The sequence below is a fragment of the Quercus suber genome, unplaced genomic scaffold (genome assembly GCF_002906115.3).
Source record: "Quercus suber isolate HL8 unplaced genomic scaffold, Cork oak 2.0 scaffold_231, whole genome shotgun sequence".
NCBI classification, from domain to species: Eukaryota; Viridiplantae; Streptophyta; class Magnoliopsida; order Fagales; family Fagaceae; genus Quercus; species Quercus suber.
The window spans coordinates 181,856-202,489 of NW_027069688.1; the positions used below are offsets into that span (position 1 = coordinate 181,856).

Here is a 20,634-nt window from a genome sequence, read left to right on the forward strand (position 1 = left end):
ATTTATTGAGCTCTATGTTTATAAAATATTAAGGGCAAAATAGAAAGTAAATATACCAAATCTTTATTTTACCAACCAACAAACTAGAATCCCTCCTTTGAATTCCTCCAATTTGGGAAATTAGAAATAAAAAACTATATTAAAGCCTTTATTCTTCCCTTTATAAAAATAATAAATATAGGTATATAATATTAAGGGCAAAATAGGAAGTAAATATACCAACCAACAAACTAGAATCTTTATTTTACCAACCAACAAAAAGTAGAATATCCCTCCTCCAAATTCCTCCAATTTGGGAAATTAAAAATAAGAAACTATACAAAGCCCCTTTATAAAAATAATAAATATAGGTATACAAAATAAAATGTTCATGATTATTAGTATGATATGTTATGATTCATACATAATAAAAATAACGTCAATAATGGATTCATATGAAAATAATGCAAATTCAATCACAACTTATACCGGGTTGTAAAATTTTTTTCCTAACATTATTATTTTTAAAAAAGTAATTTTTAAGCTTGATATGATCTATGAGCTTGTTTTTTGCTAATATGATACATGAGGCTCTAGATTTAAGGTTCTTGACCATTCCTGTTCCCAAAATACTTTGCTTTAATATGTTTGGACTATTGAATTGATGGTTGAAGAATATTGTAGTTATTAACTTAAGAGTTCTTCCAGAACCATAACTTTTGTGTCACAAACTCTAACATGCAAATTGTTAAGTAGCGGCAGCTCCACTTGTAAGTGAGGGTGGTCATAAGACCATCCTAATTGTCAATAAAACAAAAGTTTAAACTAATTTGTTTTTCCTAACCCACATGAGAATATTGAGAATTGGAGTTTAATAAAAATAGAATAATATTACGTCTACAATACTTATACAAAAATTTTACAATTAATCCTAGGTGACAAATTATTACTAGTTTTAAATTAAGCCCATCATTGACATTACTTTTTTATTCATCAATAACAATTTGTCATCTATGATTTGTTGTGCAAATGTTATGAACGTAGGATTTCTCACAAAAATAATGTCAGTGCCAAACTTAATCCTTGTCCCTTTGAATAAGAAAAACAAATGTCTAAATAACAAAAATAAAAATGAGCTTAAATAACAACAAAAAAGAACCAAGCAACAACAAGATTAGGCCAAATAACAACAAATGAACAAAATATTCAACAAAAAACTCATTAAAAAGATAAAAAAATTTTAATAATTGAGTTTCATAACTCATTCAACCCATTTCATAAAAATAATATTTAATTTCATTTTCTCTCTCACTTTAATAGTCTCATCTCAACATTTTCTTTTTGCATTTCCATTTCGTTAGCAAAAAGGAAATTATAAAATTTTGTATATTCGCATGTTTCTTTTTTGTGCATGATAACGATATATTCAAGTTTTTTTTTTTTTATATAAATATTTTGAATAATTTAGGTTTTTTAATAACTACCCTAAAAGAAATTTCTAAAACTGTTACAGAAATTATATTTTTGTCTATCAATAACAACCAGTAATAACAAGTCACTTAATATTTTTTGTGAAAATATTGTAAACATAATATTTCTCATTATTTTTATATAAATTTACTTTTTTTCTCTACTACTCACAATTAATCATATCAAAATTATGTTAAAAATTGTTCTTAAATTTTCTCGATAACCAAACATACACCTTTAACCACGTGACAAAGACAAACTGAAACAACCTCTCATAATTTTTTCTTGCAGAACAAGTATAGAGCGATTCCCAACTTTCCACCTGGATCCAATAAAAAAAAAAAACCCCAACAATTGTCAACACATAAACGCGAGTACGTTTCTCCGAAAAAAAAGAAAAAAGAAAAAGGAAAAAAGCGCGATTACCCCCTAACACGACGTCGTTCTATAACTAACACACACACACACACAAAAACCCATTTTGATCTCATTGCTCATAACCCCTTCTAAAACCTCAAACTTCTCTCTTCCCTCAGACCCTAAAATCTCTCTCTCTCTCTCTCTGCGCGAGATCGATCATCCACCGTCCGATTTAACCACCAACGGCCCTGATTGCTCACCAGAAAAACAACAATGTAAGTCTATAACTCCATCTTCATCTTCCTCACAATTTTCAACAAAAAAGACGCACCGTTTTAGTGTCGTAAAAAAACCGAAAATTGTCGATATTTCTTGCATAACAAGTTGTTGTGTGCATTTAATGATCGAAATTCTCGTAGTTGAGTTGCGTGGTAAAGTTTTGATTTTTTTGGTTTTTTTTTTTTTTTTTTAAAAATTCTGTTTGGCTGCGTAGAAATTAGAAGGAAAGGAAAAAGAGAAAATGAAAAACGTGTTTTTGATTTCATGTTATTTTTAAGTTATTATTATTATTATAATATCGTTTAGTTTCATATTCTATTGCAAATAAATCGCACATATTTTTGATATATATATATATATATATTTTGGTTGTTTAAATTTTGTTTGGCTGCGTAGAAATTAGAAGGAAAGGAAAAAGAGAAAAATGAAAAATTTGTGTTTGATTTCAAGTCATTTTTAAGTTGTTATTATTGTTGTTGTTTTTGTTGTTGTTGTTGTTGTTATTATAATAATATTATTTAGATAAATTACCGTTTCATATTCTACGATTATTTTATTAAAAAATATTATAATAATCGCCTATTTATTATTTTATCTAACACTTATTTATATATTTTTAATAATTTTGTAAATCAATCACGCATTTTTTTTTTATAATATTTATAAAAAAAAAGTACAAGTTTGTACCGATTTCATTTTGTTTTACTTGTTCTTTTTAAAGAGGCATGTAGTTTTGATGTTTGTATAAATGATTCTGTACAAATTTGTACAACAAAATGTCATTTTCTTCCACTTGATTTTTTGCCAATGAATTCTAGCTCAAATGCAACTAAATGCAAATTTAGCTTATATATATATATATATATAGATGAGTTCAAGTTATACTTGGTTTAACTTGACAAGAGTTACACCATTTGTTATAATAGCAATTTTGTTTCTCTCTCCTTATTTATTATTTAAAACCTTTTACATATATTCATTTTTTTGCCAATGACTTTACAAATATATTTGCAATACTTTTTTTTTTTTTGAGTTCTTACTACTCTTTTATTTTTATTTAAAACCTTTTACATATATTCCTTTTTGTTACTTATTATTTAAGCCGGTTATACTCTTTATATATATATATATATATATTTTTTTTTAATACAAGATATAAATTCTACTCTAGCCTAATCTAATCCAAGTGTATATGTATGTGAAAACTCATTTATGGAGACTTAAACTCCAGCCCTTGCCCCTCACACTCTACAAGCACTTATAATTGAGAAGTGACCGTCGCACCAAAGGTGTGCGGTGGTACGGTCATACTCTTATAGTCTTATCAATTGTGAATATATATCTTGTCTCCTTAAAAATAAATAAATGGTTAAGTGTTGTTTAATGAGATTTTAAATAATAAGTTTCTCAAATAATAATTAACACAGGTACTTTTTTTTTTTTTTTTGGGGGTTGAATGACTTTACAATTATATTTGCAATTCTCTCTTCTTCTTTTTTGGGTGTGCCTAAGTCTGTAATACTCATGTCATTTTCTTTTTTTGGTTTCTGGATCCCAAGTTTATTGTTTGATTATAGAAGTCAAATGCTTGAATAAATTGATTCGGTGTAAATTTATAATTGAATTAACGGTTGGACCTGATCATATATATATATATATATATTCAAATCTGATCAGTTGACAACGTTAACAATTAAAAATAGTAATAATCTATTTATAGCTATATGATCTTTGGATAATTCAAATTATATGATCTTTGGATAATTCAAATCCTATGTAAATGTGTTTTTTTATTTTATTTTAAATTCATTCAATATGAGGAAGAAAAACTCAAATCATAGGTTTAGGCCGTGATGATTCCCCCCACCTCCCAAAAAAAAAAAGTAACATGATGCTTACTTTATGGATAACTCAAAACTATATATATATATATATATATATACAGAATGGCTAAGTATTGCAAATATATTTGTAAAGTCATTGGCAAAAAAAGGAATATATGTAAAAGGTTTTAAATAATAAATAAGGAGAGAGAAACAAAATTGCTATTAATTAAGTGAATGAGGTGTAAGTCAATTTGCTTCTCAAAAAAAAAAAGGTGTAAGTCAATTAGCATTTAATGCTATTTTTTAATCATTAGATCAATTACAAATCTATGGTCTACAAATGGTGTAACTCTTGTCAAGTTACACCAAGTGTAACTTGAACTCATCTCATATATATATATATATATGGTGAATAAATTGTTGAGTTTATTGAAACATGGTAATTCTTCTAAGTGATGTAATTATGCTTGGGCCTTGGTGATTATTTTACATAATTCACTTTGATAAAGAAATGTATTATATGAGATTATAGTGCAATGCCTTCAATTTTTATTTGATTAAGAGTTTATGGCAATTTCATATATTTGTTTTTGTTGTTAATGATCTAGCAGCTTAACTGGGTGGTTTTTTAATTTTCAGAAATGTGAATCTGTTTCTCTTTGTAAAGAGAAACCTATTCGGTAATGGCTTCTCGAGCAATTTTGAGGAGGAAGAGACTTATTTCTGGTTATGTGAATGGCTCCACTCGCGCAATTCAAAGTTTCCCATGTATCAGTCATGGGCATGCTATGCAAAATTCGGATTCACGGGGTTCTAGGTCCAGTGAGGATTACCCTCTTACATATTTTAATGGCAGGAGTGGTGGGGATAAAGATTCCATGGCAAAAGAGGGATTATTAAGCTTTTCAGGTTTAGGAAAAATTAGGCATAGATATTATGGGACCATGGTTTCGGGTTTGGGAAATGTAAAATCAGTGTACATTTCTCCAATGGGGATCAGAATGTCAGCACTGTTGATTCGAAATGCTTCTACAGCTGCAGCTAAACAGCCTGACACGGGCAATGATGATGAAGAAAGTGAAGAACTGATAGATAAAAAGAGAAAGGAAGCATCTGCGGAGGAATGTGATCAAGCTGTTGAAGGTTTGAGTAGTGCAAAGGCTAAAGCAAAGGCCAAACGGTTGCAAGAATCTCAGAAGGCTAAATCTGTTTTGCAAAGAGTATGGGCCACATTTTTAGGGATTGGTCCTGCTCTGAAATCTGTAGCTTCTATGAGCAGGTTAAATTCTTTTTCTGAATGATGCTTATATGTATTATTCAAATGAGAAACTTTAACTAACATGATTTTACTAATGCTGCTGCTTTTGTTGGTTTGACTATTTCTTCCTGCAGGGCAGATTGGGCCAAGAAGCTTGTTCATTGGAAAGATGAATTTATATCAACTCTGCAACATTACTGGTTGGGTACTAAGCTACTCTGGGCTGATACAAGGATCAGTTCAAGATTGCTATTAAAACTTGCTGGTGGGAAGAGTCTCTCCAGAAGGGAGAGACAACAACTAACACGAACCACAGCTGATATTTTTAGGCTAGTTCCTTTTGCAGTTTTTATCATAGTGCCATTCATGGAGTTTCTGTTGCCAGTATTTCTTAAATTATTTCCCAACATGTTGCCATCAACCTTTCAAGACAAGATGAAGGAGCAGGTACTGATTGTGATGGGTGTTGCTAGTGTTTTATCTTATTTTTCACTTAACTCGCATGATGTTTTACCTTTCTCATCTGCTTTTTTCTTGCACTTTTTTTTGGAACTTGATATGATGGTTCCTGTGTGGAAATTTTCTTTTTAAATCTAATATAGTTGTCAAGTTTTGTTATGAATTAGTATTTATTCATTCCCAAATTATGAAGATCATAGTTCCTGGATGCAACAATAGGATGTTTCTGTGTGTGTTAAACTGTGAACTCTGGGAGCTGTTGTGCTGTAGCAGAATTGAGCAACTGACCATGTAAAAACATAGAAAAGTCTATGCTTATGCTTTAATCTCTAAGTAAATGCAACAAAAGCTGATTATAGTGCATGAGATTCTTTTTCCCCTGATGAATGGAGTGTATGACATTGCTAACCATGAATTTAAGCCATTTCCTGTGGGGAAGGAAAAAAAAATTGAATATTTTGTTTTTCCTGACCATAACTTAAGTGGGCAACATACATTCTCTTTTTCTCTCTTGTGGCATGTTTTTCTGTTATTGTTTGTCTGTGTCTGCATCTTTCATAGCTTGTACTTTATTGATTTTTTTTTTTTTTCATCTTCAAGGAATTGCCTGTGTCTGTAAACACATAATTATTTGTGAACCCCTTGTCTCTTAAAATTAGTACCTTAGCTCTTAAGGAGACAAGTCCTTGTGCGGTTGTAGGCAGACACACGAACTTGCATCTTTAGATAATGTTTCTGTAGAATATATTGATGCACACTTAGGTTCATCAAATTCTTTAAATTGACTATTTGGTTTAATTTAATTGCTCAATATGTAGGAAGCACTGAAAAGGAGGCTAAATGCAAGAATAGAATATGCCAAGTTTCTCCAGGACACAGCGAAAGAAATGGCAAAAGAAGTTCAGAACACACGGAGTGGGGAAATTAGAAAAACAGCAGAAGACCTTGATGAGTTTTTGAACAAGGTTAGGTGCTCAGTTTCATGATCCTCTGTGGGTTTCCTCTCTCTCTTATTATTTTATATAAATGTTTTAACATTTTTGCCTTTTATTTAAATGCAGGTTAGAAGGGGTACCAGTGTCTCTAATGAAGAAATTTTGGGCTTTGCTAAGTTGTTTAATGATGAACTTACTCTAGATAACATCAGCAGGTTGTTATCATGATCACTTTGAGATCTGAAGTTATATCCCCATGCACATCCTTTTCTGTAACTGATATCAATATTATTTAGCTATTGTGTGAGATGCAATCATGACTCTTCTGCTTATGCTTCTTTTGCTCCTTTCAGGCCTCGTTTACTCAGTATGTGCAAATATATGGGAATCGACACTAAATTATTCAAATTTAGTTTTTCAGATGCATACTTACGTTACATGCTCCGAAAAAGACTTCAGAGGTGAGATACACACTTTTACATAATCAGCATATTATTTAATTTTTTTAAAAAAAATATAAAAGGGTCATGTGGTTTTGAAATTGAACATAGTGAGGGTCAATGGAATAAAGGGTTCAGAGCATAGGACTAAGATGTAACTTTTTGTTGAATTTTGACATCGTAATAATATGAGAATGGATAACTTCATTTGTTGGGAGCTTGTTAGCTCACCCCTTAGCTATGGGAAATTATTGAAATCCTTAATGCAGGTGATTTTCTTTTGGCATTGAAGACTTTGTTTCTTTAACTTTTTAAATTTTTTTAAAGTTTTTGCAATGTGAGGTCCTCAGTTATGTGTTAAAGGAATCTCATACATAATTTGTTAATTATTATTAGAGTTGGGTCATCATTTTGTTGTTTGGGGATCTTGTAAAAACTTTACAAAGTGTGCGTTTCTCCCTTTTTTTTTTTTTTTTTTTTACTTTTCAGCGTTCCTAGAGATGAAAAGTTTGACTTTTTGTGAACAGTGCACACTGTGCACTGTTTACGGACCCACAAATTTCATTTTTTAATTAAAAATGGGTCCCACGATACTATTCATACATTTAAAAATTATTTCGCTATAGTGTTTTTTAGTTTTCAGTTTCAGTTTTTAGTTTTCAGCTGTATCCAAACGGACCAAAAATTATTTCTTGAAAATATTTACATAATTATTACTCTTTTTGATGTCTTGTTAAAGGAATCTCATACATCATCAGTGAACTCCCAAAACTTATATTTTTATCTCTAAATGTAAATATCCTGGTAGGTTTTTAAAAATTCATTACAAGAATATTCAACTTTATGTGATAAAAAAAATTAGGCTTGTATTACTTAATGTAAGCGTGAATTCATTGAATGCCCCCCTCCCCTGTTTATTATTTCAGGATTAAAGCTGATGATAGATTGATTCAAGCGGAGGGTGTGGAATCCCTTTCAGAAGCTGAACTTTGTGAGGATTGTAGGGAGCGAGGCATGCTTGGAAATCGTTCAGTGGAAGAAATGCGCCAACAGGTTTTTTTTCTTAAGCTGTGCCTATTTATTTCATTCCATTCTCCTACTTAGTCACTGAAGTGTTGTGTAAGGTTTGCAAACTTGAGTCTGAATTGTGTTTACACTGTTAGGTGATAATAGTTATACTAAATGTGCCAAGAGCCTCGTAGTTCAGTGGCATTCCCTGATCTACTTTATAAGGAGAGCCAGGGTTTTGAATTTCCCTACCCCCACTTTTTGTAGCAATTGAATTATCAAAAAGGTTTACTAAGTTTCCCCACTTCCTCCGCTGTTGTGTATTGAAATTAAAGAAAAGCAGGGGAGTTTGCGTAGTTGTGTTGAAGTAGATAGTAGCTCTTTTCTTCTTATAAACTGATTTGAATTATATCAAACATATTTTTGTTCAGTTTATTAATTATTGTATGAATATTTAACTTCTCCATGCAGCTTCGTGATTGGTTGGATTTGTCTCTCAATCATTCTCTGCCATCTTCTCTTTTGATCCTTTCCAGGTAATTTGAAACCTCAGTTAATCTGCTCACCCACTTTGCATTCTGTACCCTAGGACATCTATATTTTGTTGATACATATGTAGGGCTTTCGTTGTGTCCGGGAAGTTGAAGCTAGAGGAAGCTCTCCAAGCTACAATCTCTTCTCTGCCAGATGAGGTTACAGATACAGTTGGTGTTACAGCTTTGCCATCTGAAGATTCTGTGTCAGGAAGGAGGAGGAAACTGGAATATCTTGAGATGCAGGAAGAGCTAATCAAGGTTGATTTTTGTTAATATTTTTCTCCACATGCTTATATGAGCTAGTTTTGGTGTTTGTCTAGTGTTTTGTGAACCATAAAATAAGTTATAGATTAACTAAATCATTTAGGAATAAGAAAATGGTTATTTAAGTTTTGATTTTTGTTAATATTTTTCTCCACATGCTTATATGAGCTAGTTTTGGTGTTTGTCTAGTGTTTTGTGAACCATAAAATAAGTTATAGATTAACTAAATCATTTAGGAATAAGAAAATGGTTATTTAAGTTACAGTAATATGCATAGTATCTGAATAAAATGGTGTCTAGTGCACTACAAGACTTCTGTCTCGAGGATTATTCCTTAGCAATTTCTTGAGCCTCAAGTACTTATCTTGAATTACTTGATTTGTATTAACTTGAATTATAGGAGGAGGAAGAGAAAGAGGAAGAAGAACAAGCCAGAATGAAGGAATCTAAAGCTAGTCAAGAGGACCTGGCACTGAAAGAGATGACTGGTCCAACAGCAAGAGAAGCACACGAACAAGCAAGAGAAAGAACATTAGAAAAACAAGAGCACCTCTGTGAACTCAGTCGTGCATTGGCTGTTTTGGCTTCTGCATCTGTAAGGACCGTGAATTAAAAGCTTTGAGTTGCTAAAATAATGTTTTTCAATTTATTTTCTTAACATTGTCTAGTATTCTTGTGTAACCTGTAATTTATGTCATCCCTTTTCTGTTTCTCCAGTCAGTAAGTAGAGAACGTGAAGAGTTTCTGAGCCTCGTCAATAAGGAGGTATTTATTTATTTTAAACTTTATGTGGAACTTGATCAAGATTAAAATCTTTTCTGCACTTTTGTGTATTATGTTGGCTTCAAAGTTTCATTCATGGTAGTTATTAAGGATGTTGCACATAGAGGAGAATGCGGATAAAACGAAAGAAAAAAACAGAGAAGGAAAGAAAAACTCTAGGCTTTGTTTTATCTATCCATAAGGAGCAATTATACTTCTAGTTCTGACTATTGACATGCTTCTCTTCCTCAATAAGGAGTTATTTATTTATTTTAAACTTTGAATATCTATGATGTGGAACTTGATCAAGATTAGCATCTTTTCTGCACTTTTGTGTATTATGTTGGCTTCAAAGTTTCATTCATGGTACTTATTAAGGATGTTGCACCTTGAGGAGAATATGGTTAAAACGAAAGAAAAAAACAGAAAAGGAAAGAAAAACTCTAGGCTTTGTTTTATCTATCCATAAGGAGCAATTATACTTCTAGTTCTGACTATTGTCATGCTTCTCTTCCTCAATGTCTTGCTTGTTCAATGTTTGCAATAACTTTGATTGCTTTTATTTATTCATTCAATCGTGTGTGTGTGTGTGTATATATATATGTATGTATGTATGTATGTATGTATTTAAAAAAAAAAAAAAAGTAATCCTGTATTCTGTATAGCATTGTCTACAAGGAAAAAAAAAAAAACTATAGGCTTGTTTATCCATAAGGAGCAACCATAGAGTTCTATTGACATGCTTCTCTTCCTCAATGTCTTGCTCATTTAATGTTTGCAATACCTTGATTGCTTTTTGTTATTTGTTTCAATCCTGTATATGTTTTTTTTACAAGTTAACCTGTATTCTGTATAGCATGTCTACAATGTTTGTAAAATCAATTTATCTCGACTTGCGAAAAGGAAAAAAATAAATTTCTCTGTTATTGAGTAATATTATGTTTTTATTTATTTTCTTTGTTCATAGGGTGGATATGAATTTTGTTATGGGATAGGGTCATATGATCTTTTATTGTTTGATTCTGATAACCTGAACGATTCAACAACTAATGCTCTTTATTATAGCCAGCTCTGTCATGTATATTTGTCCTTATATTAGTGCTTGCAGATGATCATGTATCCTAGGATTGTTATTTATCTTTTGCTAACATAGTCATATGTGATTGCCTTGATGTTTCAGATAGAACTTTATAATAGCATGGTAGAAAAAGAGGGTACTGATGGTGAAAAAGATGTTATGAAGGCATATAGGGCTGCTGCGGCTGCCCGAGAAGAAAGTGATAATGCCGATGAAGTGGCTGAATGTGAAGAGGTTTCATCAGCACTCATAGAGAGAGTAAGAATATTTCAGTTCCAAGTAATTTTTTCTTTGTGTTTATCAGTTCCTGGTATAAGCATTACCAGTGCACACAACATGATACTAACTATCTGTGTATTGTTTGTATTCTTCAGGTTGATGCTATGCTCCAAAATCTTGAACAGGAAATTGATGATGTGGATGCCAAAATCGGTGATCGTTGGCGACTACTGGACAGGTTTGTAATTGTTTATTGATCATGCTTCCATTGTTGTTCTTTTCCATGTGTGCGATCAATGAAGATTTCCTATGGTACTTGAGAAGTTTTCTAGTAGTAATTGATATGGTCTCATATCAGTCAAGTGGGTAAAGTTCCAGACGTAGAACCTTGTATGTGGATATTGGCAGCATACCAAGGCTAATTCAGAAACAGAAAGTTTGTGGGTATTGTGGCTAAGCTTATGGTTCTTAATGAGTTTTGATTTTTATATGGCAATGAAGGTCATTGAGTTCAGATTAAGAATGGAGGTTTGGTTGCGAAGGTAATTTGATTTTATCAGTCAAGATGGATAACTCCTATTAGGTCATAGGCAGAGGTTCAAACAACATTTTGATTTTGTAGATGGTAAGTTTTATAACCGGTGTTGTTGTAAGTAAATCATTGTGGTTATTTAATATTTATTTATTGATTATTGAAAGAGCACAAAAGGGGCACAACTCTAGTACACAGGATGTATTCAAGAGAGACTGTCAATTAGTTTGGGCTAGATTTTGTTATGGGATAGGGTCATATGATCTTTTATTGTTTGATTCTGATAACCTGAACGATTCACCAACTAATGCTCTTTATTATAGCCAGCTCTGTCATGTATATTTGTCCTTATATTAGTGCTCGCAGATGATCATATATCCTAGGATTGTTATTTATCTTTTGCTAACATAGTCATATGTGATTGCCTTGATGTTTCAGATAGAACTTTATAATAGCATGGTAGAAAAAGAGGGTACTGATGGAGAAAAAGATGTTATGAAGGCATATAGGGCTGCTGCGGCTGCCCGAGAAGAAAGCGATAATGCCGATGAAGTGGCTGAAGGTGAAGAGGTTTCATCAGCACTCATAGAGAGAGTAAGAATATTTCAGTTCCAATTAATTTTTTCTTTGTGTTTATCAGTTCCTGGTATAAGCATTACCAGTGCACACAACATGATACTAACTATCTGTATTGTTTGTATTCTTCAGGTTGATGCTATGCTCCAAAATCTTGAACGGGAAATTGATGATGTGGATGCCAAAATCGGTGATCGTTGGCGACTACTGGACAGGTTTGTAATTGTTTATTGATCATGCTTCCATTGTTGTTCTTTTCCATGCGTACAATCAATGAAGATTTCCTATGGTACTTGAGAAGTTTTCTAGTAGTAATTGATATTGTCTCATATCAGTCAAGTGGGTAAAGTTCCAGACATAGAACCTTGTATGTGGATATTGGCAGCATACCAAGGCTAATTCAGAAACAGAAAGTTTGTGGGTATCGTGGCTAAGCTTATGATTCTTAATGAGTTTTGATTTTTATATGGCAATGAAGGTCATTGAGTTCAGATTAAGAATGGAGGTTTGGTTGCGAAGGTAATTTAATTTTATCAGTCAAGATGGATAACTCCTATTAGGTCATAGGCAGAGGTTCAAACAACATTTTGATTTTGTAGATGGTAAGGTTTATAACCAGTGTTGTTGTAAGTAAATCATTGTGGTTATTTAATATTTATTTATTGATTATTGAAAGAGCACAAAAGGGGCACAACTCTAGTACACAGGATGTATTCAAGAGAGACTGTCAATTAGTTTGGGCTAGACAGAGAGAGAGAGAGAAACAAGATTTTAAGAAATACAAGAGAATAAAGTGATATTGCTTGTACAAGAGAATAAAGTGATATTGCTTGGAATCAGTATTATTTTTAAAGTATAAAGAAGTATCATTATAAATTTTCCGAAGAGCTTTTACAATGACTCATTCTAATATCCCTAAAGCTAAAACTTGATTGCAACTTTTGACCCCAGACTTATAAACACCACTTCAACCTCCAAGGCATTTCTACCGTGGTAGCTTTCACCTTTTCTCTATCTTCATTTACCTGTTTGCATCCGATAAGCTGCTTATGTGACAGACTACTTCCATATGGACAACTGGGAGACGTTTGTTACATCTTCATAGTCCTTATAGCTCATTTGCATTGCTAATGCCTGGGCTCTCCTAAAGAGGAGAGTCCGGGTTTGAATCCACTGTATCTTAATATGGGTTCAAAGGAACAAATCTTGTCTTAATATGGGTACTTCAAGTAGTCAAATGGTATTAATGTTTCATGTGTGCAGGGATTATGATGGCAAAGTTACTCCGGAGGAGGTTGCATCTGCCGCTATGTACTTGAAGGATACATTGGGCAAAGAGGGTGTCCAAGAACTCATTAGCAATCTTTCCAAAGATGGAGGTCAGTTTCTTTTCCTCTCTTAATTTGTGATGTTCTGTGATGTGTATAATTCATTTATAAAGATTATCAACTGTTCTTGTGCGACATGAATTCTCCAAATAACCTTATTTTACAGGTAGTAATAGAGTTGCAAGGAAGAAGATGAGTCCTTTATTGCATAATATTTTTTACAAGTTTCAGCATATGCATGTTTTTAAGTTTCTCTTTTACTGGTTAACAGTTTTGAAGATAACACTTTTACACATTAAAAAAATGAACTCTTCCCCCATCTAGTGGTTAGGATAATTGCCTTCCAAGCAATAGACTGGGTTCAACTCCCAGCAAACGCATGGTTACAAAATGTGTGTACCAATGACCAAAAAAAAAAAAAAACTCTTCCCTTTGCTTTTTGATTTTCCCCCCTGTAGCATATAATTCTATCCTTTTGAGGAGCGGATTTAGGAAAGAGATCATTTTGTCCAGGGTAGTTATGCAGTATTAGCTATCTGGCTTGTTCTATTTACACATGAATTCAAAAAGAAAAAGGAAGAAAGCTTCTGATCAATTAAGGGTGCATTATTAAAGAGAGTAACTGAATTATTGTCAACTTCATTGCAACAGATGGGAAAATTCTTGTAGAAGACATTGTCAAGCTGGGTAGTAAGGCAGAAGATGCAAATTCAGCTGAAGATGGGGGTTTGTAGAGGTTGATATTCTAGTTTGATTTCCTATTGTAGATCTTGATAGATGCTCTCAAATCTCACTTCTAAAATGGTTCTGAACCAAATTCCTTTTGCTTCAAGTTCCAATGGATAATTTTTTGTGGAAGTTGCTGTTTTTTCTATGTAAAAAAGGTTTTTAAGACTGTTGTAGCAGTCTGATGCAAAAGACATGCTTGATAGCGTAGTAAAAGTACATCCTGATAGATAGAAGCAATATATGTACACACAGGAACAATACTGGGGCCTTCTAGGGTATCCTAGCTATTTTTTTGCACTTGAAATGAGAAAAAGAAAACCCTCTCTTATATTAGATCTATGTGTTCAATTGAAATAATACGTCTATGATGTTGAACTTCGTTGAGTAATGGCTTGTTTGGAAGTTTAGAGAGGGAGGAGAGTAGAGGGGAGTAAAGGGAAGGGGAGTAGTGGGGAGGAGAGTAGAGGAGAATGATTCACCTCTACCTTATTTGAATGTTTTTAAAATTAGTAAGGGGGAAGGGAGTAATTAGCCATTCCCCTTGTGTAATTTTGTTAATATAATAAGGGTAAATTAGGTAATTTACTTGGTCAATAGTTTATGTATTCTACTCCCCTCCAAATCTTTCCAATTTGGGGGAATTAAAATTGGGGAGCTAGAGGGAGTCCAAACCCCTCCAAACTCCTCCAAACCCCTCCCCCTCATTCTTTAAAAAACTTCCAAACAAGGTAATTGCATTACTCTCCCTCCCTCTACTCTACTCCCCCTCATTTTTTAAACATCCAAACATGCCATAAAGGAATAAAGTGGTATGGATTGAGTAAATTCTGTTGATAATTTTTTAATTATTTATTTTGATAATATTATAAAAATAAAAATCTTATTTATCCAACTTACGCATGAAATGGAATTAGGAACGTTGGGTTGGGAGGTTGCAGTGCCTGTTATTTTGGGATGTTATAGTTCAAAGTGGTGTGGTATTTGAAATCAGTCTCCAGATTTCAAATTATGGTTGAGCGTACAAGTTAGACTTGGCCAAACTTGGGAAAAGCGATTGGAAGATATTAGTTTTGATGTAGAATGATGAATTTTGATGATTGGGTGCGATTTTGAAGTTACTTGACCTTTGGTTAATTAGGTCAAAATTTAACAGTCGAAGGCCATTTAGGTCATTTTAACAATTGGATTGTGGAATCGACTAATCCAACATCTTATTAGGATAAGGTTTAACATTTTTGTCATCCTCAAGGTCTTCATGTAAAAAATATGATCTTTTGAATTTATAAAGTGAAAATTAGTATTTTTCTTAATACTTTAATTTTTATTGTGTCCATAGTATTACTCTATTAACAATTTAAATCAAACTCAATTTTTTTGTTACATTTTTGTTGTGGACACAACATTATTTTTGTTGTTACTTGACGTATCGATTTTTGTAATTGTGTTTATTCTTATTGGTAATTATATATTTAAAAAATATTATATATAATTTAATTTTTTTTTCAAGTTCTGGGTTTTCAAATGAACACCCAAACCATAATGTGGAGCTGCCACTGCTTGCATATGCCTTCCTCATATTGAGTTCAAGCAATGCATAGCCTTGATTTCCCTTCTGTTATTTTTCATATATTTTAGGGTTTCAAAAGCTATCTAAAGGCTATCTGTAATTAGTTTGTGAGGGATACACTCATTTTTGGATCTCTAAAATTATATACAAAAGGATCTATTTGAGTCTCTATGTTAATACTTTTGAAATAATTTTGTATACTATTGTATAGGTAGATAGTTCTATAGTATGTGGTTTCTTTTGGGTTTTTAATTTTTGGGAGAAATTACATTTTATATTGAAGTTATGTGCTATGGTAATTCAGGTATAGTCTTTGCTCCCTATGGTGATTATTGGAGACAAATGAGAAAGATTTGTATCTCAAAGCTCCTGAGTGCCAAGCGAGTCCAGTCATTTAGCAGAATTAGAGAAGAAGTGGTAAATAATCTTGTTGAATCCATTTCCTTGTCAGAGGGAGTTCCAATCAATCTCAGTGAGAAGATCTTCTTCTCAACATATTGTACAGCTTTCAGGGCAGCCATTGGGAAGAAGTGCAAATATGAAAAAGAATTCGTATCATTAATCAAAGAAATGTTTACTCTAGGTGGAGCCTTTGACTTACCTGATTTCTTCCCTTCACTAAAGTTCCTTGGCTTCCTTACAGGAATCAAGCCCGCATTGTTGAAAACGCATAGAAAAACAGACAAAATTCTGAATGATATAATCAACGATCATAAGAAGAAAAGAAGAGCTAAAAAAAAGTGAAGAAAGTGATAATGATAATATGATTGATGTGCTTCTGAAACTTCAGGAAACGGGCGAGCTTGGATTTAACGTCACAAGCAACCACATCAAAGCTGTCACACTGGTATTTTTTTGTGCAATAGTGCTTCCCCTTTTTTTATTTTTATTTATTCCTCTCAATTAGTAAATGCGCAGCTTTATACAAATAGTTTTACAAGGATTCTTTTACTCCATAAAATGGTGAGCGATTTGAGGTATGTGCCTTCACGTATTTTGCCACATCATATTCTTTTGAGCGGTAGACTTTAAGCCAAATAGGTTGTGTAGTGCAGAAAAAAAATTTGTCTCTTGACATAAATTTCATTTACACGTAACAATTATCAACATCCAAAACTCACAAAATTAGGAATTTAGAAGAAAAATTACATATACATATGCAAATTATGAAACAACCCTATTTTGCTTAGTATTAAATTCTCATCTCGATCACAATGTAATTGTAAGTTAAAATCATTTTTCAGGAGGTCTTTTTTGCGTGAAGTGAGACTTCAGCAACCACAATTGAATGGGCAATGTCAGAATTAATTAAAAACCCAAGAGTAATGGAGAAGGCACAAGCAGAAGTGCGGCAAGTTCTTGAAGGGCAGAGAAATTTTGATGAGGCAAACATTCAAAAGCTAGATTCCTTGAAATTAGTGGTAAAAGAAACTTTGCGATTACACCCTGCTGCTGCCTTGATCGCCAGAGAAGCAAGAGAAAAATGTGAAATTAATGGGTATGAGATACCGAACAACACCACAGTAATCATTAATGCATGGGCTATTGGGAGAGATCCTGAATATTGGATTGATTCTGAATGCTTTCTCCCCGAGAGGTTTCAAGATTCTCTTACTGATTTTAAAGGGTCCAACTTTGGATTCATTCCATTTGGAGGTGGTAGGAGGATATGTCCAGGCATATCATTTGCTCTTGCAAATATTGAACTCGTTCTTTCTCGATTGTTATATCACTTTAATTGGAAACTCCCTAATGAGATCAAACCAAAAGAACTTGACATGTCTGAGAGTTTTGGAATATCCTATAGGAGAAAAAGTGATTTGTACCTAATTGCCACTCCTTTGAACCCTCTTCTTCATGAAAGAAACTAAATAATAGGGATGCAAATATATTATGGGCGGATATTTCAAGATAAAGTGATAAGGTGGTTGGTTGTACTTTGTTTAATTAGGTTATTTAAATTAAACAATAAGCTGAGTATTATTAGTTAGCCAAAGTTGTTATTATGTTTGGTGTGTAATATTTTTTAAGAAATATTGATCTTTAAGTTCTTAATATATTTGAGGGAGTGTTGGCATCTAGTGTGTCCTATTTAAATAATGTATATGTTGTTGGGGAAAAATCCAATCCCCTCTATGTCTATATGTGAATTAAAATTAATGACTACTAAGCAATAGCAATATTATGGAAACAAAAATAAATTCCAGCAAGCACCACATAAACACAACCACACAAGAACACCAAATCTTACATGGAAAACCCTCTAGTGTAGAGGGAAAAACTACGGGGCAACTCTGAAAAATATCCACAATGAAATAGAGATTACAACTATCAAGTTAATGCTAAACTTGAGTCCACAATAAATTGGATATACAACAAATATATCTCAAGGAGTAAATACAATCTCATCACAAAATTAATAGCAAAATCTTCTTCTGAATACTCCAACTCTTCATGGTTGTAGCAATCAAAAACTCTATGAGAACTCCACCAATTTATCTTCTTTGTGTGTAACTTGAACAAAGAAAAGTATTTCCTTTTTCTTTTTTACTCTCTCACACTCTCACCGTATTTTTCTCTGTTTCTTCATTCGAATTGCACTTCTCAAAATGGTTGAAGCTCTCTCTCTTTTGTGTTTTGGGGTGAGTTTGGTTCAGCTTTTTGTAAAAGTGCATAATGAAAAAGTGGTGTTTTCAAAAAGTGCATAATGAAAAAGTGCATTTTCAAAAAGCTGAGTGTTTGGTAAAAACTGTTAAAAAGTATTTTTTGAAAAAGCTGAGTGTTTGGCTAGCACTTATAAAAGTGGCAGTTTGAAGAATAAATTACCAAAAAGGACAATGTATATATAAGGGAGTTTATTTCATACTTTTTTTTTAATGTGAGTTTATTTCATACTTAAATCAACTACTTCTTATACTTAAATCAATTTTTTTTTCCAAAATTTTTTTTTCTCACCAATATTAGCTAATAATAACCTACCCTTTAAGATTTATTGTGCAAGTATTGTGAAAATATTGTGATAAAAATTGATACTGATTTTAATTTTAACGTACTATTCTAAAAAAATTGTTTTTTTCTCTTTCTAAAAAAAATTATTTTTTTCTCACCAATATTAACTAATAATAACCTACCTCTTAAAATTTATTGTGAAAATATCACAGTAACATTTCCTACTTCTTTCTTTATTTTTTTCAGTTTTTTCCCTCTTTTTCTCTCCTCCACACACGTACCCTTCTCTTCCCTTCCTTTTTTTTTTTTTCCTTCTTATCCCTTTTTCCCTACCACTCCAGAACATTCCACTTCTCATTTTTTGTCTTCATTCTTTCCCTCTTTCTCTTTCATTTCCTCCACAATGTTTCGGTCATTTGAGCTCTTGTTTTTTTTTTTTTTTTTTTTTTTTTTTTTTTTTTCCCTACCACTCCAGAACATTCCACTTCTCATTTTTTGTCTTCATTCTTTCCCTTTTTCCCTTTCATTTCCTCCACAACATTCCGGTCAGTTGAGCTCTTGTTTTTTTTTTTTTTTTTTTTTTTTGACAATTCGAAAGCTGAGAGGAATAGAGTAGAAGATGATGATGATGAAGATGAAGATGATTGAAACCTTTCACTTCCTCCAGAACGTTCTGGTACGCTGAGTTCTTATTTTTTTTTTTTTTTTTGACAATTCGGAAGCCGAGAGGAAGAGAGATGATGAAGATGAAGATGATTGAAACATTGGGTTTGTATTTGATTTTGATTTTGGGGTTGGGTTATGGATTTTCAGTTAATGGTTTAATTTTGAGTTGATTTTCTGTTTGATTTTGATTTTGGTTTGGGTTTGATTTTGAGTTGATTTTGTTTTGGGTTGATTTTGAGTTGGGTTTGGTTTGATTTTGTTGATTTTGTGCGTGTTGAAGAAGACGAAAGAAAGAAGAAGAAGAGGAAGAAGGTTCACGGATGGCTTACCACGGAGAGGGCAGAGCAGAGAAGAGATGAGCGTGAGTGAGCTTCAGGGTAATTTGGTAATTTGTGGAAGAGCCAACGGATACATCACAGAACGCGCATTCAGCTTTTTGTTTATGGATCTCCTCAGCTCCATATTCCTTGCGCGTTCTCAGAGCATTTTTTGCCTTGGCCCAAAACGCAGCTTTTTTCAAAAAGTTGCGTTTTGGGCTGAACCAAACGCAAAAAGTTCCTCAGCATTTGTAAAATGCGCATAAATGCTAAAAGTTGGCTCTAAAAGCCCAACCAAACGGGCACTTGCTCTTTTTGGAACTCACACCAAAAATAGCCCAATGCTATCTGTGTGCTTCAGCTCTCCTCACAAGGTCTAATGACCTATGTTTTCTTTCTTTCTTCTTTTCCAGCTTTAGCGTGTCACACACACCTAAGATCACTTCTCATTAAGAGAAGTCAGGCCTCCCATGCATGCTCAGTTTTGCATTAAACAAAGGTAAGACTTTGTGGGGCTTGAGAAGACTTTGACAAAGGCAAGCAAGTGGGCTGGACCCACTATGCCACGCACCGCAACATATGTTGAATCATGAATGAAATAATTGTGGAAGTCCGAAGTTTATTCATGTATTAATTTTTTCAAGTTTTGATTTACCACAATCAAAAAATTGATACACGAGTGCACACAACTAAGAAAGTGGCGCTTAGATTCAAAGAAGGTGTGTATACAAGTACAAATTTATGCACTATACACACATGCATATGCATATATTCAGACAGAATTCCAAAATCCCTATGAACTCTAAATCTAGTAATGTGCTATTTTTATAATATCTTAATCAAATATGCATGCATGGAACACACACATTAATTAATTTGAAACATACAAAAGGCATAAATTAAAACAACGGGAAATCATTAACTCTGAACTAAATTGTACATAATTGAATGAACATTAAATAAGTCCTAATACCATCATGCACCCTTGATGTGATGGTCACTCTAAAAGTATAAGTGCTTGTGTGGTGTTGCAGGAAATGGCCAAGGTTTAAGTCTCAAAAAATGACATTCACACATATACAATAAAAATTTAAAAT

The 20,634-nt window shown here is 32.7% G+C and overlaps 1 protein-coding gene and 1 pseudogene across 2 annotated transcripts; both read left to right on the forward strand.

Moving 5' to 3' along the window:
* The first annotated feature begins 1,905 nt into the window (after positions 1-1,905).
* LOC112039376 (uncharacterized) lies at positions 1,906-14,371 on the forward strand. Of its 2 annotated transcripts, none has more exons than XM_065780285.1 (15): positions 1,906-2,084; positions 4,554-5,193; positions 5,307-5,619; positions 6,450-6,596; positions 6,693-6,781; positions 6,920-7,027; positions 7,933-8,059; positions 8,486-8,550; positions 8,634-8,808; positions 9,215-9,409; positions 9,532-9,579; positions 10,757-10,912; positions 11,029-11,111; positions 13,245-13,360; positions 13,961-14,371. In XM_065780285.1, exons 2-15 carry the CDS (start codon positions 4,598-4,600, stop codon positions 14,041-14,043), a joined length of 2,301 nt encoding a protein of 766 aa, XP_065636357.1. In that variant the 5' UTR covers positions 1,906-2,084; positions 4,554-4,597; the 3' UTR covers positions 14,044-14,371. The 2 variants fall into 2 exon arrangements, with proteins under 2 accessions (XP_065636357.1, XP_065636356.1); XM_065780284.1 differs by lacking the exons at positions 10,757-10,912; positions 11,029-11,111 and adding exons at positions 11,844-11,999; positions 12,114-12,196 and having other exon boundaries at positions 1,907-2,084.
* A 571-nt stretch (positions 14,372-14,942) lies between these two features.
* LOC136070395 (desmethyl-deoxy-podophyllotoxin synthase-like) lies at positions 14,943-17,476 on the forward strand (annotated as a pseudogene).
* Positions 17,477-20,634: the final 3,158 nt, after the last annotated feature.